We start from the raw sequence: 27367 nt of genomic DNA on the forward strand, positions 1-27367 counted from the left end.
AGTCAAAAACTTACACAACTTCATTCTCTAAGGCCTAAGCCACCATTTTGTTAAGTCTATCAAATTTTTCAAACTTTCAACTTATAGATAGAAGTCTCCAGAGTTTCAAAACTTCCTTAATCCCACCTTATATAACTCACATCTCTTTAACTGGATAAAGTTTTTTTTTATCGTAGGTAATCCGCAGCCGCTAACCTTCGGGTGCGCATTGGGTAGAAATAAACCGCATTTAAGCGACAGACTCTGACTCAGGAGGCATAATCATAAATTCTCCTCCCGTGGGATTCGAACAGGATAGTTTTCCTTTCTTTAACCAACTGAGCCAACCCTTACGGACTGAATAAAGTATTTTACTTCATTATCATTTACGTTTTCAAAACTCGAGAGCAGAGCGTAAGCCATAAGCCTCCATTTTGGTAATTCTATCAAATTATTCAAACTTTCAACTTATATATAGAAGTCTCTCGAGTTTCAAAACTTCCTTAAATCAATCTTATATAACTCATCTCTCTTTCCCATCCTTTGTCACCTCAAAAAATTTCAAAACATTTCTTGTTTAGTACTTGTTTCTTAGCATTTTGATATACTCAAATGGGCACATTAGTGGGGCATGTAGCACCTGGTTTTGGTTTCTTTGTTATTGGGCTATGGCATCTTTTTAACCACATCAAACTCCATGCTCTGTACCCAAACTCCTACACTTCATTACCATGGTTCCCTACTTCAAAACACAGGTACTCAGAGCTTTTCTTGATCATGGCAGGCTGCACAATGTCCATAGCAATGGAGCTTTTCATCGGTCCTGCTCGCCATCAGCCTTTCGACACTGATGGCACCATTCCTTCCAACCATCTTCACAATTTCGAGCATGCCTCCATTTCACTGACATTCTTCATCTACGCAGTTTTCTCGATTTTCCTCGATAAACTTGAAACGAAATCCAAACACAGCCTTACGCAGCTTCTAGGCTGCGTCGCGTTTAGCCAGCAACTTCTCGTCTTCCATCTTCACTCATCTGATCACATGGGAGTTGAAGGCCAGTACCATAAACTTCTGCAGATTGTTATATTTCTCTGTTTAGCCACCACTCTGCTAGGCATAAACTATCCTCAGAGTTTCGTAATTAGCTTTGTTAGGTCATTAAGTATCTTGTTTCAAGGTCTCTGGCTAATGATCATGGGATTCATGCTATGGATTCCGCAGCTTATACCTAAGGGCTGCTTCTTGAACTCCGAAGATGGCCATCAAGTTGTTCGATGTCGCGATGATGAAGCTCTGCACCGTGCCAAGGCACTGGTGAATATCGAATTTAGCTGGTATGTTATCGGCGTTACGGTTTTCGCCGTGACGGTTTATATGATGTTGCTTAAATGTTATCCGGAGAAAGTCGAGTACGAGTCGCTCACGAAGCTTATCGAGCAAGAAGAAGAATTCGATGTCGAAGCTCCGAAGGAAAGTAAATTTCAGGGGTCAAATAGTTTTCTTAATGTAGGAAAATCAGCTGGGCCAATTGATATGGAAAGGTAAATGGATAAAATGCTAGCTAAAGACAAGAAAACAAGAAAAAAAAAAGTCAAGTGATTGGATTTATTTGTGTGTTGTATATATATCAAGTTTGAACCTTAGAAAATGTCAAGGTAGTTTGTTTTTCTTAAGGCTAAGGTCATTTAGCTTGTAAGAGCAAGTTAAATGTACATGTAATAATTTCGTGATTTCTAAAATAGAATTTCAACTCCAATGATACCAATGATAGTTGTCTCTCTCCTTAGTTACGGTTATTTGATGATGTGGCATGAATTCATAAATACATCCTTAGTTTCAAACAACTCCTCAGTTACGGTTATTTGATGATGTGGCATGAATTCATAAATACATCCTTAGTTTCAAATTTAGAACGTACACATGCATTGAAATATAGAACCACTTTGGACACTTCATAAGAACTATCAAAGACAATATAATCATGTAATTTGTGTAAAAACAATTGCGACAGAATCATATTGATTGTAACAGAATGCAGAAAAACGAAATCATAATAATGCAGAATGTAAGAAAAAATTTAACATTGACACTTCAGAACCCCCTATTGTTCCCCTTGAACAAAATAATGATTTTTGCCTCATATCTACCTCTCACTTACAATCTAATTGATCTTTGACTACTCACTAGTGGCTAAGAACATTATTGCTAATTAGCAAGAGGAGTGAAGATCTTCATTCACTTCATTCAACCAATCATTGAGGGCGCCCTTTAACATGGATCCTGCCGGCATGACTACATTGCCAAATGATCCGCAACAAGCTCTCCCAGACAGACAGGACACACAAGGAAGTGTAGAAGCTTGTTCGCAACTTCCAAGTATAAATGAAGATAAAGATTCTTTATCCTCATTGAGTCGGCCGGCCAAGGCTTTCATTTTCTAAGTATAAATTCTAGAGACCAAGTGGTTTACCAGAGTTTACAATTTTATAATAACAAACATTAAAATCCTAAGAAAGACACCCTTTCAAATGGAAGAAGTATTTAGTTCTTATAGCCCCCACAATATACATCTCAACATTATTCCTCCTTTTGAGTTGGAACGAAAAACGAGTGGAAGAAAAGGTTTGGTGATTTACAAGAGAGGAATCACTGAAATCATGATAGAACCTAGACAAAAAAGAAAGTCCGATCAGTTGACCAAAACTACAATAACCTGGGTATTAGAGGGCTACTGTTGGTAGGTGTTTGCATGATTCGACTGTTGTCTGCTGTTGTTCGTTTGGTGTGGAATGTTAGACTGCTGAGGTGCCCTGCTGTTTGGTAACCTCTACTCGCTTTAAAGATGTTAACCGGCAGTATTAGTTTGGTGAGTTTTTGTAGAGTATTGGCTGGTTCACACTAGTGACTCAAAAATGCAAGTCAGCTACATAGCTATAGTCTAATGGATAGCTTCAATCTAATTAAATAGGGTGTCAGCTACATAGTCTAATGGATGCATTTACAAAATAGATGGGTATTCTCAATTCCTCTCCTAATTTCACATTAACAAAAGACAGTCATAAAAATTGCTGAATATTCAATCGCCCTTGGGGAAAATGTGCAGCAACTATAATAAAACATGTTGCACCAAAACCTATCCACGCCCTATCACAAGGTTAAGGCCGAGAAGGTGCAACTTGACAATTACAAACTACTAGTAAAACACTTTGGTTGGGGGGGGAGGACAGATGTATAATTTTGAAGCACCAGTTTTTTATATTAGTTCAGACAATTTCGAGCTGACTAAAGCTCTTTACCCATTTTTTCAAGTTGTAACCAGAAGATATATGAGACCCTTCAAATACTCCACTATTTCTGACCCGCCAAGCTTTGAACTACCATACACTCTATCAACAAAAGTGATGGGAACCTGTAACAAGTGTACAGTCAAAATTTAGAAAACCATAGCAACAATAAATGACCAAAATAATCAAGGCAACATCAATGATTTTTTGACATGTTTGGAGAGATTATTATTATCTTCTACCTCTTCAATATGGTACCCTTTTCTGGAAGCCCGGACAATCATCTCCATTTGAAAAACATATCCCTTGCTAACACAAGAGCTTATGATATCCTGAAGCACGGATTTTTGATAAAGCCTACAGAAAATATAAAAATACTATAAATTGAAATTCAAAAATAATAGGCTTAGGAACCTTGGAATTTAGATAAAATACCGAAATGAACCGGTTAGATCTGATACACCAGGCCAAAGAAGTGTATGCGCAAGGACATTCGCTCCTCTACTTGTCAATTTGCGCATAAGATTCCACCCATGCACGCCACCACCTTTAACATACCGAGTTCCAGTAACAATACTTGCACCTGTCTCCATCTGCTTTCTAGTTTTAAAGAAATTATAAACAGTTAACGAATATGTAGTTGATGCAGAAGTGCAGGACAGCATTCAAATGAGATAAAAAGTAAAAAGAAAGATTGGGATGCAGAAGAAAAAAGAGGAAGATTTTTTTTTTAAAATATACTCCCACAAGTCCTAACAGAAACCTACTAGTATAACTTATCCATTATTATTTACTAAGCTAGGTATTTACTAAATATATATCAATTCCAACACAAAATTATTTGCTTCAAGCATTTGCATTTTGCACTTATTCGTTAGTTCTGTTTTGCTCTTCCACATCATCTGATCTCTGTTCTAAAAATCACCGATTTTATCGATTAATCACCCGATTAATCGTTTTAATATGCTTTGCCGATTCGATTTTATAATCCGATTAATCACTGCACTATTTTCTTAAACTAATATATTAAGTATAATAAATTAATAATTTTTATATTTTATTAAACACATCTGATTAATGCTTCGATTAATCAGTCCGATTAATCACTGAAAGGTTCCTTTACCGAACAATGCCGATTTCCGTCTTTTAGAACAATGCATCTGATAGATACATACAAAGATTTTAGGACCGAGATGCTTACTTGATGAAGCTTGGAAGGTACTTTGGCTGCGTAAACAGGAAAAAAAAAGGAAACAATGATTTAATACAACTCACAATATGAAAATTTGTAGTAGTAGCTACAGAGAAACCAATGCAGGAAAAAGAAACCAAAATAACACAAAAAAAGTACTTGTAGTGAGTTTGTGTAATTAACTATCCATCTTCTATTGAAAGTTTAATACCCTTCAGTATCCTATAATGCATACTACAATCTATGTAAGTGTGCTGTATATGACGGGATCTCATAGCAATAAAGAAAATTTTTCTGTTCTAAGGGCATCAAACGACATATTATTAACACTGCCACTCTAAAATAGTCTTAGAAAGAACCCAAATACCATGCTTCAATCAGTCGTACATGTAATAAACACTGCCATCTAGAAAAGTATGAAACTATAACTCTTCACTTAATTGCATTATTGCATATACACACGTCCAGTATACATAAATCTAATTAAGGAATGTCAATCTCTTAAAAGAGTAACTGCCTTCTATACTCAAGGAGTCTTTAAATAATATTATAAAAATTGCTGAATACGATATTAAACAGGGAGAAAAAATAAAACATATGTTATGCAGTGATTCACTAAAAAATTGTCAAAAACTTGCTGCAGCAAAAGAGATTTGTTCAATATGAACTTTCTTAAAAAAGTAAAATCAAGTTTTTCAGTCTCCATTTCTTCTTTGGATGAGAATTCAATAAAAAAAATTCGTTATTCGCATCTGTAACTTCAATGAAATGTTAACTACTTGTGTGATACTTAAAACTGAGTACAGCGAGGTCATATCTGACATTGGATCATGAAAAAGAGTAAAACAACGGGATCACGTAGAATTTTTTAATATTTTTTCTGTATTGTTACAAGCTTTATGTGAGAATCCTACTTCCAGAATCTAAAGCATACTCTCGAACCAGTTCAGTCAAATAAGATGGCAGGCCATGTGCATTGAAACCTTTTTTTTGGACAAGTACACCGGACCTTTTTTTTATACAGGCACAATGAAACCTTCTTCACAATAACAAGTCATTAATCTTGGGCTTAGTACAGCAGTTTAGGACAAGTTGAGCAATAAAATCCACAAAGTCGCACATCTTAATAACATTGCCACACAAGAAACAGAGAGTTATATGCACGAAGAAAAACAAAGCCTTATGAGAAGACAGATACCACGGTTCGATTAGCCATACATGTTATTAACACTGACATATAGAAACCTACTGATCAGCTCAAACTATAGATGTCCAAACAATGCATATAAAAACGTGCGTACACATAATATTTTATCCCAGATTGCATAAAAAAAACTTACATGATGCGACAAATCAGCGTCCATGATTACAACAAAGTCTCCGGACGCATGCTTCAAACCATGAATATAAGCAGTACCTGAATCAGATCTTTATAAAGGCAGACTTGATTCTTTTCAACAACAAGCATTTTAATGAGAAAGAGAAGGATGGTACCTAACCCGAGCTTGTTTGGGCGAGCCCTTAACAGCTGTAATCAAAAAAGAAATAATACCATAATGAGCGGTGACAGATGCAAAGTAAGAATAACATATAATTACTTGATTAACTGTATTTGTACTTACAATACGGTCTTCACCGTACACACCCTGCAACTGTTTGACAATGTCTTGGGTTCCATCAGGACTTCCATCATCTACGATAATGATCTCAAAGTCGACATCCCTAACCAAAAGTCATAAAATATCAGAAAAATCCGATATAGACGGGGTAACATTAAATTTTTGACACGCTTGAGGGTAGTAATTGAACAGGATACAAATAGGATACAGAAAAAAAATGCACAAAATGTGAAGGCTTAATAAAGGAATTACAAGTAAAGTAAAGTGGAGGATAGCTATTTACTAAAATTGATGATTTTATCGAAATTCCAAAACCTCGGAATATTGATAATACTACACATATAAATAAATGAAATAAGCAGTGTAACACATAAGAGAATGAGAACTGAATTCAATTAAGAATTACATATAGAGAGGGAGAGGGAGAGGGGTAGGGGGGAGAGAGAGAGAGAGAGTGAAATTCATACGGGATATGTTTGAAGACAAGATAAACGATGAGAGCAATGTTGAGACGTTCATTGTAAGTAGGAACTATTATACTCATGTATTTCTTCTTCTTCTTGTTTTCCGCCTCGTCCATTTCAGAGATGAATCAAAATACTGATGATGATAGAAAAAGAAACATGTTTCAACATATGCTTAATAATTTTATCTAGAAAATAAGAGGTCACTCCTATATAAAAAATATATAACATTAACTGTTTTAGGCTTTTAGCTTGGTACTAAATTTGATATCATGAACAATAAAAACTCAATCTTCTAATACTACAAAGAATAGTTGTTGCGGATGAAAACATACATGAATTAACAAAGCCTAAATCTTTACCCTATATTAAAAAATCGTCTCTACTTATATCAAATCATTTCCGAAATTCTCAAAAACTTCCCTATTACAACCAAACTTAAATAAAAAGGATCAAACCATCCAATCCATGTTACACAAAAACAATTCCCACTTTTTGACACAACCTCGAAAACAGCAGCCCATACATGATTAAATTCTCACATATTCGTAAAATCTTAAAATTCATCAAAACAAGAGCAGACAACATAAGTCATCAATCAATCAGAACAAAAAAAACAAACATAAAATCACTTTTACACAACAACCCAATTACAAAACAAAAATAGAAATCCAAACTTTATAATAAAAAAACCTAAAAGATCACAAAAGATTTCAGAAATGTATTAAAGATCGAAAAGGGTATCAGATTCATACCTCAATAGAGCTTAAGCACAGCAAAGTTTTGATCTTTCTTCACGATCCAAACCCTAAAATCAAGAAATTGAAAATTCAGCTCAATTAGTATGTATATATACATGAATTATACAAAACATGTATATATAAAAGTAGTACCTTTGATTTGTGAATAAAGACAAGAAATAAGCTAGGGTTTATAATTTATAAATAAAAAATTAACTGGGAATGTACTTATCGTAAAAATACATCTTTCTTATAATTATTGCATAATAATTACGTTTCTTTCGTAAAAAAATTAAAATACTAACTAAAGAAAGACTCGCACAACTTGTCAGAAAAAAAACTTGGTAAGGAAGAATTTTGATTAAAATCATATATTATCCTTTCGTAGCACATGCAATTTTATCTTATACTTTCGTAACACGTGCAATCCTATCTTATTTTTTCCTAATATGTGTAATCTTATCGTTCTTTCTGTAAGTATAAATAGGTTATTGAAATCAGACACGCTGAAAAACATATTGAACCTCTCTCTTCAATTTCTACTCTCTCTATGTGCATTTATATACGTTATCAGCACGAGTCTCTGCCAACTGAAGCTTTATTCTCAAAAGAGCTACGACTTATTCTGACCCACGAGTCTCTGCCAACTGAAACTTTATTCTCGAAAGAGCTCCGACTTATTCTGACCCACGAGTCTCTATCAACTAAAACTATTTCATAAAAGAGGTACGATTTCTTTTACTCATTTTATTCTAATTATTATTACATATTTATTTATTTTACTGATTGAAATCTATAAAGATGGCTATGCCGTCAAATAATACTATAAAGATGGCGCTGCCGTCAAGTAATAATCAAAAGTTTTCTGGCCGGCTATGTCGTCGTAACTTTTGTATAAAGTTATTATTTCAACTTGCCTGTTTAAATATTATGTGATATATTAAATCTTATTTAAAATCTATTCAGAATGGCGAATCTTGCAAAATTAGAGTTTGTTGCTTTGGATGTTTCGGAGAATAATTATTTGTCATGGGTCCTTGATGCGGAATTACACCTTAGTGCTAAAGGCCTAAAAAATACTATTGACCCAAAAAAAATCCAAACTGTTGAACAAAATGCAAAAGCAATTATCTTTCTTAGGCATCACATCACATCCACGAAGATCTAAAATCTGAATACCTCACTATCAAAAATCCACTCACCCTTTGGAATAATCTCAAGGATAGATTTGATCACCAAAAATTTGTTCATTTGCCATATGCCCGATATGACTGGATTAATTTGAGTTTACAGGATTTCAAATCTGTAGCTGGATATAATTCTGCTCTTTTCAAGATAAGCTCAAAATTAATTTTATGTGGTGAAAATATTACTGATGCTAAAATGATTGAAAATACCCTCTCAACCTTTCACCCCAACACTATGATCCTGGCTCAACAATATAGGGAGCGGAATTTTCAGAAATATGGCGAGCTGATATCTCTCCTTCTTGTGGCTGAAAAGAATAATGAGTTGCTACTGAAAAATCATCAGATACGTCCCACAGGCTCTGCCCAGTTACCTAAGTACATAACACGTCATTCCTGAAGAATGAACGTGGGAAAGGGCATAGAGGTGAACGGGGTTATGGACGAAACCATGGACGTGGAAATTTCCGTGGTCGGTTTCGCAATCAATATCATTCTGGACACCTGAAGTGGCAACGTGATGGTTACAACTCTGACCACCAGAAATGGCATCGTGAAGTGCCAAATAAAAGAAAGGCGCCCCAAGAAGGAGAGAACCGAGGCATCTGTCATAGGTGCGGATCTGAGGGGCACTCGCAACGTACTTGTCGCGCACCCAAACATCTTGTTGACCTCTACGAGTCATCCAAAAGGAATAATGGAAAGAGAGTAGAAACCAACTTCGCTAATTATAATCTAGTTAATGAACCAATCGATAAGGCCTCAAATGAAATAGACACTGGTGCTAATCTTTATTATGGTTTAGACGACTAGACTTCATTTTTATTGTCTTGCTTTACTTATTTGCTTTGTGTTTTACTTATTTCCATTATGTACTCATTTTATGTACTTGTTTCATATTGTTGTTCTATGTACTCGGTGTGTTTTTAATAAAGATGTTTTTCGTTTATATATGTATAGAGATGGAAGATATATGCATTGTTGACTGCGCAACCACACACACTATTTTACAGAGTCAGAAATACTTCTCACAGTTGACTAAAACCAACTCACATGTTTGGACGGTATCGGGTACATCAAATATAATAGAAGGTTTTGGGAAAGCTAGTTTTCTTCTACCAAATAAGACACACATACACATACAAGAGGCTCTATACTCTAGCAAGTCAACTAGAAACCTACCGAGTTTTAAAGATATCCGTCTTAATGGGTTTCACGTTGAAACTACTAATGAGAGTGAAAAAGAATACCTTCTCATCACCTCAAACATCGTTGACAATAAAAGGGTCTTAAAAAAATTCCACTCGGTTTTTTCAGGATTATATATTACGAGTATACGAGTTCTTGAATCTCATAGTGTCAACATCCCCAAAGTCATAGACCCAAAACTACTTTCCCTTTGGCACGAAAGACTCGGTCATCCAGGAGTATCTATGATGCGTCGTATCGTTGAAAATTTTGTGGGACATCCTCTTAAAACTCAAAAGATGATATCCCAAGATGAACTTCATTATTCAACATGTTCCTTAGGAAAATTGATTATCCGACCATCCCCAGTTAAGCTTCAAACCGAGTCCCCAAAATTCTTAGAAAGAATTCAAGGTGACATTTGTGGTCCTATTCATCCATCTTCTGGCCCATTTAAGTACTTTATGGTTTTAATTGATGCGTCAACTCGATGGTCTCATGTATGTCTACTTACAACCCGAAATACAGCCTTTGCCAAATTACTTGCCCAGATAATTAAACTCCGAGCTCAATTTCCTGACCATCCCATTAAATCAATCCGACTAGATAATGCTGCTGAATTTATATCTGCGACTTTTAATGATTATTATATGTTAGTAGGAATCTCAGTCGAATACCCGGTAGCTCACGTACATACACAAAATGGTTTAGCAGAATCCTTGATTAAAAGACTTTAACTTATTGCCCGTCCCTTACTCCTAAGAGCAAAGTTACCTATATCTGTTTGGGGTCATGCAATACTTCATGCTGCAAATATAATTAGAATAAGGCCTTCTGCTTACCACAAACAATCCCCTCAAGAATTAGTTCTTGGTCAAGTACCTAATATATCTCATTTAAAAGTATTTGGTTGTGCTGTGTATGTTCCTATATCACCACCACAAAGAACTAAAATGGGACCTCGAAGAAGAATTGGTATATATGTTGGTTTTGATTCTCCGTCTATTATAAGGTATCTGGAACCATTAACTGGTGATATTTTTACTGCTCGCTATGCTGATTGTCATTTTGATGAATCTATGTTCCCTAAATTATGGGGAGATAATGATTTGCATAAATTAAATTCCGAAATATCATGGAATGCATCGGGATTAAATTATATTGATTCACATATTAATCAATGTGAATCTGAAGTTCAAAGAATTATTCATATGCAAAATATTGCTAATCAAATGTCAGATTCTTTTAGTAACTCTAGACATATTTTAAGGTCACATATACCTGTTGTTAATGCTCCGACACGAGTTAAAATCCCTACTAAGAAATCAATTCCTGAAGAATTGATTGGTGATTCAAAGCCACGCCAAAAGCGTAGTAGACCTATTGGTGCAAAAGATATTGTACCACGAAAACGAAAATTGATTGGAATTGCCCCAAAAGTGGCAAAAGTTTCAGAAAATACCCCAGAAGTGGTATTGCCTCATGAAGAGGTTCAAGCCCCTGAAGTGGCTGTAACAAAAGTCCCAGACGTGGGATTGCCTCCAGAAGAGAATGTTGCCCCAGAAGTGGCAAATGCTTCCACAGAAGCAAAGGTACCTGAAAACTATGAGATCTCAACGAATTATGTCCATAACGCGAAATTACTGGATCGTGGGAGTATTGAGGTTGATGATGTATATGATTTTTCCGTGACATCTGATATTATTATGAACTCCGATCCTGAACCACAAAGTGTGGAAGAGTGTCGACATCGAGATGATTGTCCAAAATGGAAAATTGCGATTCAAGAAGAATTGCAATCCTTGCGCAAGAGAAATGTATTTGGACCTGCAGTCCAAACACCAACTGGTGTAGTCCCCGTCGGGAATAGATTGGTATTTGTACGAAAACGAAATGAGAAAAATGAAATTGTGAGATATAAAGCCCGGCTTGTAGCCCAGGGATTCTCTCAAAGACCTGGTTTTGATTACCAGGAAACGTACTCTCCTGTGATGGATGAAGTTACTTTTCGTTTTCTAATGGGTATGGCTTGTATGGAAAAACTGGAAACACGTTTGATGGATGTTGTGACAGCATACCTATATGGATCACTTGATAGTGATATTTATATGAAAATTCCTGAAGGATTAAATATTAAGGCCACTAAGCCTCGACATTTATATTCTGTTAAATTACAACGATCATTGTATGGTTTGAAACAATTTGGTCGTATGTGGTACAACAGGCTTAGTGAATACTTATTGAATGATAGATATGTTAATAATCAAGTGTGTCCTTGCATTTTCATTAAACGATCATCAACTGGTTTTATTTTTATTGCTGTATATGTGGATGATTTGAATATTATCGGTACTACTGAAGATATTACTAATGCTGCTAACTATTTAAAAAATGAGTTTGAAATGAAAGATCTTGGAAGGACAAGATTTTGTTTAGGTATACAGGTGGAGCACTTATCTTCAGGAATATTTGTTCATCAATCAAACTACACTAAAAAAATTCTTGATCGGTTCTACATGGACAGAGCTCATCCACTAACCACACCAATGGTTGTTCGATCACTCGAGGTTGAAAAGGATCCTTTCCGTCCTAGAAAACAAGATGAAGAGGCTCTTGGACCTGAAGTTCCATATCTCAGTGCAATTGGCGCTCTCATGTATCTTGCAAACAATACACGACCTGATATTACATTTGCAGTGAACCAGTTGGCAAGATTTAGTTTTGACCCTACTAAAAGGCATTGGGATGGAATTAAACATATATTCAGATATCTTCGAGGGGCAATCGATCTTGGACTATTCTTCCTAAACAATTCAAGATCATGGCTAGTTGGATATGCATATGCGAGATACATATCAGATCCTCATTTTGGACGATCACAAACAGGTTACCTATTTACATATTGTGATACTGCTATCTCTTAGAAGTCTACAAAACAGACTATGGCTGCAACTTCATCAAACCACGCAGAGTTACTAGCAATTCATGAAGCAAGCAGAGAATGTACTTGGCTAAGGTCGTTCATTCAACATATTCGAGAATCATGTGGATTATCAAGTATTTCGGAAAGTCCTACAGTTTTATTCGAGGATAACTCGGCATGCATCAAACAACTTAAGGAAGGATATATTAAAGGGGATCGAACAAAACACATATTGCCAAAATTCTTCCACACTCATGAACTTCAAGAAAATGGTGATATTGATGTCCAACAAGTTCGCTCATGCGATAATCTGGCGGATATACTTACAAAGTCACTACCTACATCAACATTTGAGAAGCTGAGAAATAATATGGGTATGCGGAAGTTAAAAAGTTTGCTACATCAAAATGTCAAAATGTGAGACATTTTATTCAGGGGGAGACTGTACTCTTTTCCCTTCGTCAAGATTTTTATCTCACTGGGTTTTTCCTTGCAAGGTTTTAACGAGGCAATCATCTTTGCAATAACTCACATTTGACAATCAAGGGGGAGTGTTATAATAATGATTGTCAAATCTTACTAAGGAAGACTCGCGATACTTACTAAAGAAGACTCGCACAACTTCTCAGAGAAGAAACTTAGTAAGGAAGAATTTTGATTAAAATCCTATCTTATCCTTTCGTAGCACGTGCAATCATATCTTATCCTTTCATAGCACGTGCAATCCTATCTTATTTTTTCGTAATATGTGTAATCTTATCCTATTTTTTTGTAAGTATAAATAGGACCTTCAGTAATTGAAATCAGACACACTGAAAAAATATATTGAACAATAATTCTCTCTCTTCAATTTCTACTCTCTCGATGTGCATTTATTAAGTCATACATTATCCAGTAATTCGAGATCTACAACACGTTATTCACAATAAATTTTACGTTTTTTTCTCTCTTTATCTCGAACACTCTCCCTGAAATTTTATATGCCCGTTACAAAACTAAAAAACAAGCTCGGCTATCAAAAATAATACTAGCAAATAATACAATAATAAAAATTAATATTTTTAACATAATTATAATTAATTTAAAATTTTAAAAATATTACAAGTACATAACAGTAAGATAAAGTAATTATAAATAATAAGATAATTACATAAAACATAATTCATATGTAAACTTATTTAAATTTATATAGAAACATTAATTAATTAAAATTTTAAATTAAAATTTCTATTTAATATGTAAATATTACTATATTTTAAAATAAACTAATTACCTAAAAACTGCATTATTTAGAAAATGATATAATGTACAAGTTATTTAAGAAAAAAATATTATTTTCTTTGTATTTTATTATCAAGGCCAGTAGTTTATAGTACTTATTAAAAAAAATTAATATTTTTATTCACCTAGTAATTTTTTCCTAAATTTTGTGTTACTTATTTAATATTTATGATTAATTTTTTTATGCTTTAATTCTAAATAATAATATATAATTATTTTATATTTAACATTTCTTCTAATTGTCTATTTTTTTTATTAGAAAAGAAAGTTATACTTGTTTTTATTTTTTCAAACAAAGAAAATATATGTATATAGAAAATGTGTACCTCAAAATTTTAGGTTTATGCTCGGTCGAACACTTGGAACATCCCTAGAAGAGGTCTCTACTATCTCATACTCTGTGCTATCTCATGGTCTCTCAAATTGACTACTCTTTCACATCTAATAACTGTCATATATAAATTTTGATTTTTGTGTGGTGTACTGTTAATGCATTTTGTATTATCAATCTATTTTAATGAGCTGATATGAATTTAATTTTTAGCAGCATACTCCCGCAAGTTGTTGTTTTGCGTAACACAAATGTTACGATTCTATTGGGTCATACGACCACTCATATGCCAAGAAGAGCCATTAGCCTTGAAATGTATTTGTGATTTATTTGTATCTTTGTTGCAATGCTTGCTTTCTCCAGTTTTTTGTAGTTGTCGTTTAATTGCTCATATCCTCGAAATTCTTGTGTATTGTATTTGTATTTGTGTTACAGTATTACAGGGTTGCTGCCTGTTAACAAGAGAAAAATTAAATTAAGTGTGAAAAGAAGGGGAAGAAGAATTCAAAAGCATGGGATTATTTCGATGAAATCAAAGGTTGTTTAAAAGATTTTGAAAAATCGAAGTGAAAATTTTGTGGCGTGGTTATTGGAACAAACACAAATAAAAATGGAACATCCGCAATGATGAACCATTTAAAAATGTTGTGTGCTTAATCCCCTTTGCGTATAAATCTGGACAAATTGTAAAAAACACTGAAGTTTTAGAATTTATTCGCAAATGACAATTCTCACACACTTAAAGCGCATACATTTGATCAGGAAAAATGAGAAAGAAGGTCACATTAATGTGTATCAAGGATAATCAGCCTTTTAGAATTGTGGAGCACGAAGGCTTCATAGAATTTATAAAAGAAGCAGAGCCAAATTTTAAAATTTTCAGTAGATGGACGGTTGCAAGGGATTGCCAAAAGATATAAGACGATGAGTTGTAAAAGTTAAAAACAAGCCTGGTCTCTGAAAGAGTATCTGTTACCATGGACACGTGGACATCAGTTCATAATTTGGATTACATGTGTCTAACAACTCACTGGATAAATAAAACTTGGAAGCTTTGCAAGAAAATTTTAAATTTCCGTCAATTTGGAAGTCACAAAGGGGATGCAATCGGTAAGATGTTGATTGAATTTCTCGGAAGACGGGTTCGGTTCAGTTTGGTTTTTACCGAAAACCGTTACCGAACCATGTATGTCGGTTCGGTTTCTCGCTATTAACTGTGATTGAACTGTCCGGAACGGTTATTTTCAGTTCGATTAACCGTTAACCGGTTTCGGTTTTGTTCGGTTATTATTTTTCTTAAAAAAATATTATTTAATATAATGCTAAGAAAAGTTTATAGATGTTATTTAATACAATGCTAAGAAAATCAATTGTTCAATATAATATAATAAACAATAAGTGGCATTAAAAATTTTGATTAATCGAGCATTAAGGTAAATGACTTTATAAATTAAGTTAAGCTGAAACAAAATACCTAAAATCAACATCAAAATATCTAAAATCCAAACCCCAAAACTCCAAATATACCGAAAAAGACTTGAAATCAAAGGTAGAGAACCTAATTAGTTGAAGTTTTAAGTGAATAAGCACTAATTTGAACTCAAAATTTGGAACTCCGTTTCTAAGAATCCCTAATTTGAAGCTTCTAAATTTGACACCAATGTATCCATACGAGCTTGATCAATTAATTTAATGACTCGTCGATCTAATCTATTATATATATAATAGAGCAAATAGGGGGTTGGGTGAGACAATTTATTCTAAATTACTAATTTACCCCTCAATAATAAATACAAATAATTGTCAAATTTAATACCATGTATTAAGTACACTTAAGTCATTATTACTGCTTATTAATAAATATAAATAATTTCCATATTTAATAACATATACTCCCTCCGTCCCATTTTATCTGGCTGATTTGACTTTTACACACATATTAAGAAACTTTAATTTTACACTAAACATGACTATATTACCTTTATTTATAAAGTCAGGTGTAAATATTTTATAATTAATTTATTGTAGTTTCAATGATTGAATGCATTGGGATTTAAATTTGACTCATGGAAAATTGTACAAGAAGTGAATGTTTACATAAATATACGTGTGTGGTGGGAGTGAAATAGTATATACATGTATATCTATATTACACTACATCTACGGTAAAAGAATATTGTGATGGGAAAAAAAAGTTTTTATTGATCATGAGCCACCACCTGAAGAAAGGAAGAAGATTTATTTTGATCTCAAAGAGCCATCACATATACCAAAAATTATGGAAGCAAATCAGCCAGAACCACCAGAAAATATGTCCATTGAAAAACAACAAAATATCATGAAAATGTTAAGCATATTCATAGCATGTTGTGATGGTGAGTTTTTTCATTATTTTTTATTTTAATATTTTAAAATTTCCTTCTAAATATTTTTATGAATCCATGTTTCATATCTTTTCAGGTTGTTGCTACTAAAAAGTGTTTCGGGTTTTTTCTTGTCATTTGTCACGGCTTAAATATGTTTTTTCTTGTCATTTGTCAAGTCTTAATTTATGTATGAAAGTGTTTTTTAAAGAATTGGTGTAATGGACTAATATTAATTTCAAATATCATTTTATCTTTCAATTTCTACACTTTATTCTAAGTATTCTTGTCAAATTTTATAAAGTGTTTTTTTGTTGACAATAACTATATATAGAAAAAATCATCAAAATTTAGAAAAATAAACATGAAACACTAAAAAATTAAAATGTTAATTCCCAATTATATTTATATTGATGTAAAATTAGTTATAAATAAAAGTAATTTTTTTAACATAAATCATATTGTAAATTAATTTTTTAGCCAAGTGTTTTAAAATTTTAAAGTACATTTTTTAAACATTTTTTATAAGTTCTTTGAATTGTTTATATGATATTAATTTGTTTGTTTTAAGATTAAATAAAATTATGTTACTTATTTCATAGACTTTTTACACATGAATTATAAGTTCTTTGTATTTTTTATATGATATTTATAATAGTAAAATTTAATTTAAAATGCAATAATTTTAATTTGATTTCTTTATTTAATAAAATTATGTTATTTATTTCATACACTTTTACACATGAATTATAAGTTCTTTGAATTTTTATATGATATTTATAATAGTAAAATTCAATTTAAAATGCAATAATTCTATTTGATTTCTTTATTAAATAAAATTATGTTATTTATTTCATACACTTTTACACATGCATTATAAGTTCTTTGCATTTTTTATATGATATTTATAATAGTTTCCTATATTATTTTCTGTATATGTTGCTAGATAAAATATTGAATTTTTTTAAGTAAAATCTAATTTAAAATGCAATAATTTAAATTTGATTTCTTTGTAAAATAAAATTTGATTATTTATTTCATAGAATTTTTACACATGAATTATAAGTTCTTTGCATTTTTTATATGATATTTATAATAGTTTCCTATATTATTTTCTGTATATGTTGCTAGATAAAATATTGAATTTTTTTAAGTAAAATTTAATTTAAAATGCAATAATTTAAATTTGATTTCTTTGTAAAATAAAATTTTGCTATTTATTTCATAGAATTTTTACACATGAATTACAAGTTCTTTGCATTTTTTATATGATATTTATAATAGTTTTCTATATTATTTTTTATATATGTTACTAGATAAAATATTGATTTTTTTTAAGTAAAATTCAATTTAAAATGCAATAATTTTAATTGATTTCTTTATTAAATAAAATTTTGTAAATTAAAGAAGTGACTGAGTGAGGATTCAATTAATTTGCTATCAAATGAATAATTATTAAACTTTGAATTTTTTTTGTGACATTTGTTGTGATTGCTTACCGTACTTCTTATTTTCTAAAAAAAAAATTATTTTTTGAATTCATGGAACAAGTTAAGGGGAAAAAAAAGAGAGCTAAATTTTGGTGTGTTCCCGCCAATGAATGAAAATTTCTAGGAGGGAAACTTTTGCTATCACTTTGTTTAGCACTTAAATTTACTGTTGGAATCATGAACTGTACTTAATAGATCAAGAGGTTGATATATGTGTATCCATTAATGTAGCTCGTTAATCAACCAAAAAATGAGACTATCAGTTTAAATTAAAGAAGGGTATAAATGGAATTAACTTGATAAATATGGAAACATGGACAGAATTTTGGGACAGATAAAAATAGTAAGGTAGCCAGATAAAATGGGACGGAGGGAGTATTAATTACACCTAACTCATTAGTATTAATAATTTTATATATGTTACCATTTATCATTGAATATTAACAACCTATAATTAGATATCTAAAATTTAATAATATTTGCATGTATATATACTAAATTCTTATTTTTTTGAAGACTTTATTTAAAATAAATTTATATTCAACAAATAAATTTAATATGTTAGCTAATCTGAAAATGACCATATTAGTGTATCAAGTATTAAATTCAAGAAATATAATAGACATTCTCTTTGTATATGAATAAAAAAGTGGGTTATTATGAGAGTTTATAATAAAGTTGAGATTCTTATTATATGACCAAATTGAATATAAACTAAGACGGGTTTGAAAATTTGGATATATATAATAAAATATTAAAATATCAAGTTCATTACAGTTACATTAATATTTTACAATAGTAAGGTGAATCATTTTTCTTACATTAATGAATTTAAAGTTTTTTCAGAGGTATAAGTAAAAGAGTTACTCCCTCCGTCCCTCCCAATTGTTATCGTTTGTGGGAGATTGTCCGACATGCATTTTAAGATGAAGAGCAAGTATAGTTCTTTAACTTTTTTAAAAAAAATTATTTTTCTGAATAAAAGTTTAAATATTCTATTTTTATATAGATTTTTTTTAAAAAAGTTATAGAACTATACTTTTTATTCATCTTAAAATGCATGTCGGACACTCTCCCAGAAACGATAACAATTGGGACGGACAGAGGGAGTATAAGATTACTGCAGTGGTATGGAAATCGAAAATTTCGCCGATAAATTGCTACAAGACAACCAAACAATCTATTGAGCAAAATCGAAGCATACAACATTTTTGCCATTTTCGATCAAAATCGGCAATTTTCCGGTCAAAATTTGATAAAACAAACACACGATTTGAGGCTATGAAGAGAAGAAAAAGAAGAAGAAATATACTCAGCATCGAGTTGGTGAAGAATGACGATTTTAAATGAAGAAATTAGACGGCTACCGAATAGAAACTGAAAAGATAAGGGAAGAAGAAGAGAGATGCGTAAAGATGATTAAGACTCTTATTATTTTAATAAATAATGCACACAAAATAATGTTATAACTTAGTACGGATGTATAAATGCAATTTTACACATCTCAAATATAATTATTTTACTTATATATTTTAAAAAGAATATAAAAATATGTTCGATATTATTTCGATTTAGCATTTCGATAAATTCTCGATTTTTGATAAACCGTAAATCAGTAGTTCAACCAATTTAGTCCATTTTTCAATTTTCATTACCATTGATTATTGACCTATCTATTAATATATTTATCATAAAAAATGATGTTGTTATTCCTAATGAACTAACAATGAGATTTACAAAAGGGGGGTTGAATGTAAATCTCAAAACTTTTTCAAGTTTTGAGCAGTTTCAAAGGCTGTGTGTTTAAGATAAACAAGTGTATGAATTGCTTTAAGCTAATACAGACAGATATATATTCAAACACTAATGTAAATAACACAACAGACCTTAAAAACTTTTCTGGTGGATTGTTGTTCCACCAGAGATGGTATTTCAGAAAATCTGTGATTCAAGAAGTTGATCACAGCTGCGTCCTAGTACAAACTAGATGATTTTTTTTCTCAAGATTTTTCTAAACAGCTCTGGAAAAATTCTCATCTAATTACTAGCTGCTACTTAGTTTTTATATTACCAAGTGTACAAGTGAAGACAAAGATAAAAATACAATAATAAAATAAGTTCTCCACTTGTTTCTTTTCCATTTTACTCCAGTTCATTGTTGACTATTGCCTCTTTATGCTAGAGTAGAACGGCTGCTTTTTCTGATGTTCCTGAAATAGGCTACCACATCTCAGTTGTCTCTGTCAACCCATGTGCCTCTGTTCGTAGGTACAACTACCACTTGTCAACTGCTATTTAACAGAACATCCGTTGAAGCCTTCATCCGTTGATGGCTTTATCCGTTGATGTGTTAGCAGTTGAAGCTCTATCCGTTGATGCACTCATCCGTTGAAGGATGTTATCCGTTGAAGCTTTAGAGACATCCGTTGAAGCTTTGTTCCTCATCCGTTGAAGGTCTTTAAGTTATCCGTTGACACCATTTCATTTATACAAAATTACAAGGCATGAAATATTTACAATTGGCTTTCCTATCTGCATATCCTCTAGTAGTCAACATGACTTATAATTTCCCTCAACATTTAAGAATTATATCTCAAATTCAGAGACTGAAATATGCTACAACACTATAATTTGAGATAAGTCTAGTGTTGTAGCACATTTCAGTCTCTGAATTTGAGATATAATTCTTAAATGTTGAGGGAAATTATAAGTCATGTTGACTACTAGAGGATATGCAGATAGGAAAGCCAATTGTAAATATTTCATGCCTTGTAATTTTGTATAAATGAAATGGTGTCAACGGATAACTTAAAGACCTTCAACGGATGAGGAACAAAGCTTCAACGGATGTCTCTAAAGCTTCAACGGATAACATCCTTCAACGGATGAGTGCATCAACAGATAGAGCTTCAACTGCTAACACATCAACGGATAAAGCCATCAACGGATGAAGGCTTCAACGGATGTTCTGTTAAATAGCAGTTGACAAGTGGTAGTTGTACCTACGAACAGAGGCACATGGGTTGACAGAGACAATTGAGATGTGGTAGCCTATTTCAGGAACATCAGAAAAAGCAGCCGTTCTACTCTAGCATAAAGAGGCAATAGTCAACAATGAACTGGAGTAAAAAGGAAAAGAAACAAGTGGAGAACTTATTTTATTATTGTATTTTTATCTTTGTCTTCACTTGTACACTTGGTAATATAAAAACTAAGTAGCACCTAGTAATTAGATGAGAATTTTTCCAGAGCTGTTTAGAAAAATCTTGAGAAAAAAATCATCTAGTTTGTACTAGGACGCAGCTGTGATCAACTTCTTGAATCACAGATTTTCTGAAATACCATCTCTGGTGGAACAACAATCCACCAGAAAAGTTTTTAAGGTCTGTTGTGTTATTTACATTAGTGTTTGAATATATATCTGTCTGTATTAGCTTAAAGCAATTCATACACTTGTTTATCTTAAACACACAGCCTTTGAAACTGCTCAAAACTTGAAAAAGTTTTGAGATTTACATTCAACCCCCCTTCTGTAAATCTCATTGTTAGTTCATTAGGAATAACAGATATTTATATATTATTATATGTAAAAATTAATTTGGATCAAATATTTGGATCACACTGTTAGAGTTGGTCAGAAATTTGGATCAGTTGGTGATTCAAAGATTTGGTAGGTAATTTTAGTTATTGTTATAATAATGCTTGCTCTGCAATTGAATATACCATGTGACCATTTAAATTCAAAAGTTCATTGGTTTCTAAGTCTAAGTGTGTCACTGCTACCCTGAGCTTTTTTTCTTCATATCTAGGATTTAATTAAAAAAAATACTCTTCAAAGTGGATCATTTGATTCTTCTGTACTAATTTAGCTTTTTTAGGATGTTATCAAGTTTATTGCTCCTGTCGATATGATCAAAGAATCAATCTCTGCTCTTGTGTCATCAAATGATAATTTTTTTTGTTTTAGGTAGTAATGTGGAATGCAGGAGTAGCTTCTCTGAAAGAGAGCCATGTACAATCAAGAAGAGTAAAACAGGTAAGTTTCATGTTCGGATTTATTAGTACCTTAAAGTAAAGATAGTTAATTAGGAAAAAAGAAAGAACAATATAGTTTGCTTAAAGTTTTGCTAAAATTCCTATCTCCTGCCATGAAACTTATTACAACTCTTTTCTTTAAGTTGGATGCACAGAAAACTTTAGTAAATCCTCGGATCACATTTGGAAAGGGAGAGTTGATCTTGATCATCCTCAGGTGATAAATGTGCAGAACTATAGGTTTGTCTACTACAAAGTTGTAAACTTTTATGCAATTCAGCACTTTGCTACTAACCTATTTGATAGTTTTCCTAATTTTTGAACTTTTAAACGGAACAACATTTTTTCAGCTACGTGGAATGTGGGTGGAAAATCACCATCAAGTAGTATGAACCTAGATGATTGGCTTCTTGCCTCACCTCCTGCAGACATGTATGTACTTGGGTATGAGTCTTTGGTTTTAATCTTCACATATGCTTTTGTTAAACTATGTCATTTGTGTTGTAAATCTCACTAACAAATATAGCAACATAGAAGCAAGTGTATAAAGAATTTAGCAAGTTTAGGCCAAGACCACAGTTAACAAAACAAAACATGCAGGTAAACAAAATCAGTAACTGAAATAACGAAGAGAGAAAGAAAGATGTACCCGAAACCATAGCTTTTAACAGTGACTGAAATAAAGGTTCACAGATACAAAATGCCAAGAAAAATGATCACAGCTGAGTCACCAGGCCTTGCTCGAAGTCATGGCTGCTCTTGAAGAGAATATTGCCCCTACCTGCTGCGTTTGGGATGTGCACAATATCTCCACCAGGATAAAACAGCTCGGAGTTTATGTTAACAGCAGCAACAAAAGCTCCACTTCGACCAGCACCTCAGTCGCCGGAAAATATCAGCACTTCAGGACTTGTGGGAGAGAAATGCAGAGAGGTTGAAGAGAAGAGAAGAGAATGTAGTGTGTATATATCTTATACATTCAGTTTAGCCTCTATTTATAGGAGAGGAAAAATGAAACTGTCAACACACTTAATGTCTGAATTAAACTGCTTCATTAATGAAAAAATCAAAACTGATCAGATTTTGAATTTAAATTATTTGTAACAGCTTTTCACATTAACACCCACATTATTATCAGAACTTAAGTTAAGTTATGATTTGATTCATCAGTACTTAAGTTTTGATTCTGATATCAGAACTTGTTAAGTTCTGATTTTATTCATCAGTTCTTAAGTTCTGATTCTGATATCAGAACTTGTTACAGATCAGATTATTTGCAGGTTCAATGTATTTAGACTAAGCCCACTAACAAAGTGACTTAGCCTATTTCAGTACCCAGCCCAATAATCCAGTCAAATCCAGTCACCGATAAATAAATTCGAATTAAAATAATTCTCAAATAAATAAAATCCTCGCCCAGGTCGCCTCGCGTACGCGAGACGCCGAGACATTCGCCCTTCGACCCGACCCGGTCCGGTCCGGTCCGGTCCGGTGCGGTGCGTGGCGGGGCGGGGCGGGGTGCGCGTGTGTGTGTGTGCGCATGAAACGCACAACAACACAATGGACCATCACACACCTTAGTAGTTGTATACTACTCATGTGGGTAATACCATATAAAGCACACACCCTCCTTTATTTATTTCAATGTGGGACAAACATTCTCAAATTTTTCCAAGCTTTTCCAAGCTACTTTCAACTCTCATTTCATATGGATTTCATTAAGAAAATTCTTAAAACCATACATGAAAATTTAAGTTCAAATATCATTGAACAATTTCCAATCATTAGATTTTAGGATTAACATCAAGAACATAATTAAATTAAGCTCTAAAATCCTAATTTTCTAACAATTTGATGATCAAGAACCTTTGCTTTATACTCTTGACACTCAGATTTCAAGAAATAGTTCCTCTGAATGCCGGTAATATTTTGGGTGCTGAAGACAATGGTGCTGCTAAAAAATGGCTTAGCTCTAATTCGCAAAACATTAAATAATCGTCCGGGAACAAATGGAGGAAGTGGACGTTATACACCATCTCCTATCATTGATCCTATTGTTGAATTAGATGCTGACTTTGAGGGATCAACCAGGCAAAAGAACTCGTCTTTCTTCCATCGTAGATCATTTCAGACACCTCGTTACTGGAGCAATGACTGTGACTATACAAGCTCACAACCTCAGCCCGATCGAAGATTTAGTGTTTGTGACAGAGTAATGTTTGGCCATAGGCCAAGTAATTATGACCCTAACTTTAGGTGGGGTCAGAGGCCAAGTGATTATTCTTCAAGTCACAGGCCAAGTGACTATTCTTCAAGTCGTAGGCCAAGTGATTATTCCTCAGTTCAAAGGTCAAGTGACTATTCTTCAAGCCGCAGGGCAAGCGATTATTCTTGGGGTCAGAGGCCGAGTGACTACTCCAAATGGGGCTCCTCTGATGATGATTATGGGCCTGGAGATTCACCTAGCACTGTTTTATCCTCACCGGTGTTTAATGGCGTGTCTGCACCTGTTGAAGATGGATACTGCTTAGTTGCAAGTAAGCAAATGGTTGGAGTTTTTCTTACAATATGGGTGAGGAGTGATTTAAGGGAGCTTGTCAGGAACTTGAAAGTATCCTGTGTTGGTAGAGGATTAATGGGTTATCTAGGAAATAAGGTATGCTTTTTATGCCTAAAAACATACTTTTAATTTTTTTAGATTTAAAACTGAAATTATTCCAATTTTATGTTCAGGGGTCCATCTCAGTGAGCATGATGGTGCATCAAACAAGCTTTTGCTTCATCTGCAGCCATTTGACCTCAGGACAGAAGGAAGGTGATGAGCTAAGAAGGAACTCTGATGTCATGGAGATCCTAAGAAATACAAGATTTCCACAAGTTCGCGGCGTCTGTATTGACAAATCCTCAGAAACAATTCTTCAACTTGAGTAAGATGAAAGCATATCAATCAGCCATAAGTTTTTTCTCACAAAAATTTGCATATAATTATCTCAAAATTATAGCAATTTTACTTCAGTGCTTGAACACCCTCTAGAAGTTTTATTATGTCAATTTTCACCATATTACTGTAAAAAGCTTAATATGAATATGTCATGATAAAGAGTACAACAAGCATTCTAACAAGTTTATTTTGACCAGTCGAATCATCTGGCTCGGAGACCTAAATTATCGAATTGCCCTTTCCCACCGAACAACCAAAGCTCTTGTAGAGATGCAAAACTGGAGAGCTCTGTTAGAGAATGACCAGGCATGCAAACATCTCGGCTCTTGATCTACTCTGTATCTTTTGCGAAAATTGTATTTTTACGAGAACAATTATTAAAGTACCTCTATTTGTTTTACAGTTGCGCATAGAGCAGCGTAGGGGGCGTGTTTTTGAGGGTTGGAAGGAAGGTAAAATATACTTCCCTCCTACATACAAGTATTCAAATAACTCGGACAGATACACTGGTGAAAATATGCACCCAAAAGAGAAACGAAGAAGCCCTGCATGGTAAGATCTCTTTACAAAAACTTGAGTGTAAGCGGTTACAACTTCCAATTAGGTGATTCAAGGCACTAATCTAGTATTTGTTTCCAATTGAGAAGGTGCGATCGAATCTTGTGGTTTGAAGGAGGTCTCCATCAACTTTCTTATGTGCGAGGGGAATCTAGATTCTCTGATCATAGACCAGTTTACAACATATTTTGGGCTGAGGTTGAGTCTTCAAATAGTGGTTTGAGGAAAAGCATGAGTTGTTCAACCTCTAGGATCGAGGCAGAGGAGCTACTGCTGATAGTACATATAGCTCTTGGGAGGACTACTCCTAGGCTTTCAACTCTATACAGCTCCTAGGAGGACTACTCCTAAGATCGAAACTCCATATAGCTCCTGGGAGGGCTACTCCTAGGCTCCTAACTCCACATAACTCCTGGGAGGACTACTTCTAGGCTCCTAACTACACACAGCTCCCGGAAGGACTAGGCTCCTAACTACATACAGCTCCTGGAAGGACTAGTCCTAGACTCCTAATTCCATACAGCTCCTGGGAGGACTAGTCCTAGACTCCTAACTCCATACAGCTCCTAGAAGGACTGGCCCCAGACTCCTAACTCCATACAACTCCTAGGAGGACTAGTCCTGGCCTCCCAACTCAGTCTAGTCCTAACACTACCAGTCCTGACTCGTCCAGTCCCGCGACCCCAACCTTGAGTAATCCCAGCACGTGAGACGCTGGCCCAAACACATGATGGGAGTAACTATCACGCATCAATCATGGGAGTAATCAAGGCACGTGTCAGAGGATCCTCAGAACATTCCTCGGCCAGTCTCGTACTGACACGTGTAAAACATCCACTCCCGCCAGGTGTCCTCCGCTCCCAGAACCAATGGCTACGATTCAAAGGTACCAACCCCAAAACCCTATCCTTGGGCTATAAATAGCCCAAGAAGGTGAGGTTTTGGGGTTAATCATTCTCACATACTGACATATACACACAACCATCTCTCATTCCTTACTATCTTCATCTTCCCCAAAAGCGAGTTCTTACTCTCACGTCGGAGGCGCCGTGGGACCAAACCCCTCTTCCAGTGTTATTTTGTAGGAGCCCCACAGCAGCTACAGCACCACAGCAGTGAAGGATCCAGGCACGGCGACGAAGGAGCAGCCCCGCCACCAGGAGTTATCATTTGGCGCTAGAAGGAGGGGCTCTCCATCCTTGGGTCTCGGTGCCCCTGGATTCATCTTCATCAACAAGCTCTTAAAAGAGTCCATTTATTCAACTTGTAAGAACCCAAGCAACCAACCTCTTCCATAAAAGCGAATGTTGTTTAGTTAAGCCACGTTTGTGTGTGCTATTGTTGGTTTTGATTGTTTTAGAACCTCGATTTTACTCTAGTTTGCTTATTGCCTTTGTGTTTACTACCACCTTGTTGAGTAGTCCCAAAAGATTGTTTAAAAGCAGTCCCAGAAAGCCGTCTTTTACTACTTGTTGTTCTGGGTAGTTTTTATGATTTTCGAAAAGCAACCATAGATCATTATTGTTAGTTGGAAATTTTTGCTTGTTGTTGTTGGTATATTTGAGAAATGGCAAGACCAGGAAAGAATACTTCTAGGAGACCATCTGCTAGCACTCAGGTCCAGGAGCCAGACCACTCCCAGACCCTTGATCCAGGAGCCGACAGAGAAGCGTTCCAGGAGCAACCATTGCAACACTCACCCGGGACGCCAGAAGCCTTATTGAGCTGAACCAATACAAATACACTAATGTCCCGGTGACTGAAGAGCAAATGTACAACCTTACAAGTG

General features: G+C 34.0%; 2 protein-coding genes and 1 pseudogene across 3 annotated transcripts; 2 read left to right on the forward strand and 1 right to left on the reverse strand.

The window, feature by feature from the left end:
- Positions 1 to 454: 454 nt before the first annotated feature.
- LOC141709034 (uncharacterized) lies at positions 455 to 1747 on the forward strand. Its single transcript, XM_074512925.1, has one exon. It carries the CDS (start codon positions 592 to 594, stop codon positions 1525 to 1527), a length of 936 nt encoding a protein of 311 aa, XP_074369026.1. The 5' UTR covers positions 455 to 591; the 3' UTR covers positions 1528 to 1747.
- Positions 1748 to 2939: 1192 nt separating this feature from the next.
- LOC141709035 (dolichol-phosphate mannosyltransferase subunit 1) lies at positions 2940 to 7453 on the reverse strand. 2 transcript variants are annotated; one of them, XM_074512927.1, is made up of 10 exons: positions 7435 to 7453; positions 7297 to 7349; positions 6545 to 6677; positions 6081 to 6180; positions 5953 to 5986; positions 5799 to 5875; positions 4468 to 4493; positions 3702 to 3866; positions 3509 to 3623; positions 2940 to 3391 (listed from the first exon to the last, which is right to left on the reverse strand). In XM_074512927.1, exons 3-10 carry the CDS (start codon positions 6655 to 6657, stop codon positions 3287 to 3289), a joined length of 735 nt encoding a protein of 244 aa, XP_074369028.1. In that variant the 5' UTR covers positions 6658 to 6677; positions 7297 to 7349; positions 7435 to 7453; the 3' UTR covers positions 2940 to 3286. The 2 variants fall into 2 exon arrangements, with proteins under 2 accessions (XP_074369028.1, XP_074369027.1); XM_074512926.1 differs by lacking the exon at positions 7435 to 7453 and having other exon boundaries at positions 7297 to 7434.
- A 5145-nt stretch (positions 7454 to 12598) lies between these two features.
- LOC141704957 (type IV inositol polyphosphate 5-phosphatase 7-like) lies at positions 12599 to 26017 on the forward strand (annotated as a pseudogene).
- Positions 26018 to 27367: the final 1350 nt, after the last annotated feature.

This window comes from Apium graveolens, chromosome 2 (genome assembly GCF_009905375.1).
Source record: "Apium graveolens cultivar Ventura chromosome 2, ASM990537v1, whole genome shotgun sequence".
In the NCBI taxonomy this organism is placed as follows: Eukaryota; Viridiplantae; Streptophyta; class Magnoliopsida; order Apiales; family Apiaceae; genus Apium; species Apium graveolens.

Coding starts and splice junctions, on each gene's coding strand:
- LOC141709034 (XM_074512925.1), top strand. CDS start 592: ATGGGCACATTAGTGGGGCATGTAGCACCTGGTTTTGGTTTCTTTGTT.
- LOC141709035 (XM_074512927.1), bottom strand. CDS start 6,657: ATGGACGAGGCGGAAAACAAGAAGAAGAAGAAATACATGAGTATAATA. Junction 4,494..5,798: donor ACGCTGATTTGTCGCATCAT/GTAAGTTTTTTT, acceptor CTGTTTACGCAG/CCAAAGTACCTTCCAAGCTT. Junction 3,624..3,701: donor GATCTAACCGGTTCATTTCG/GTATTTTATCTA, acceptor TATTTTCTGTAG/GCTTTATCAAAAATCCGTGC.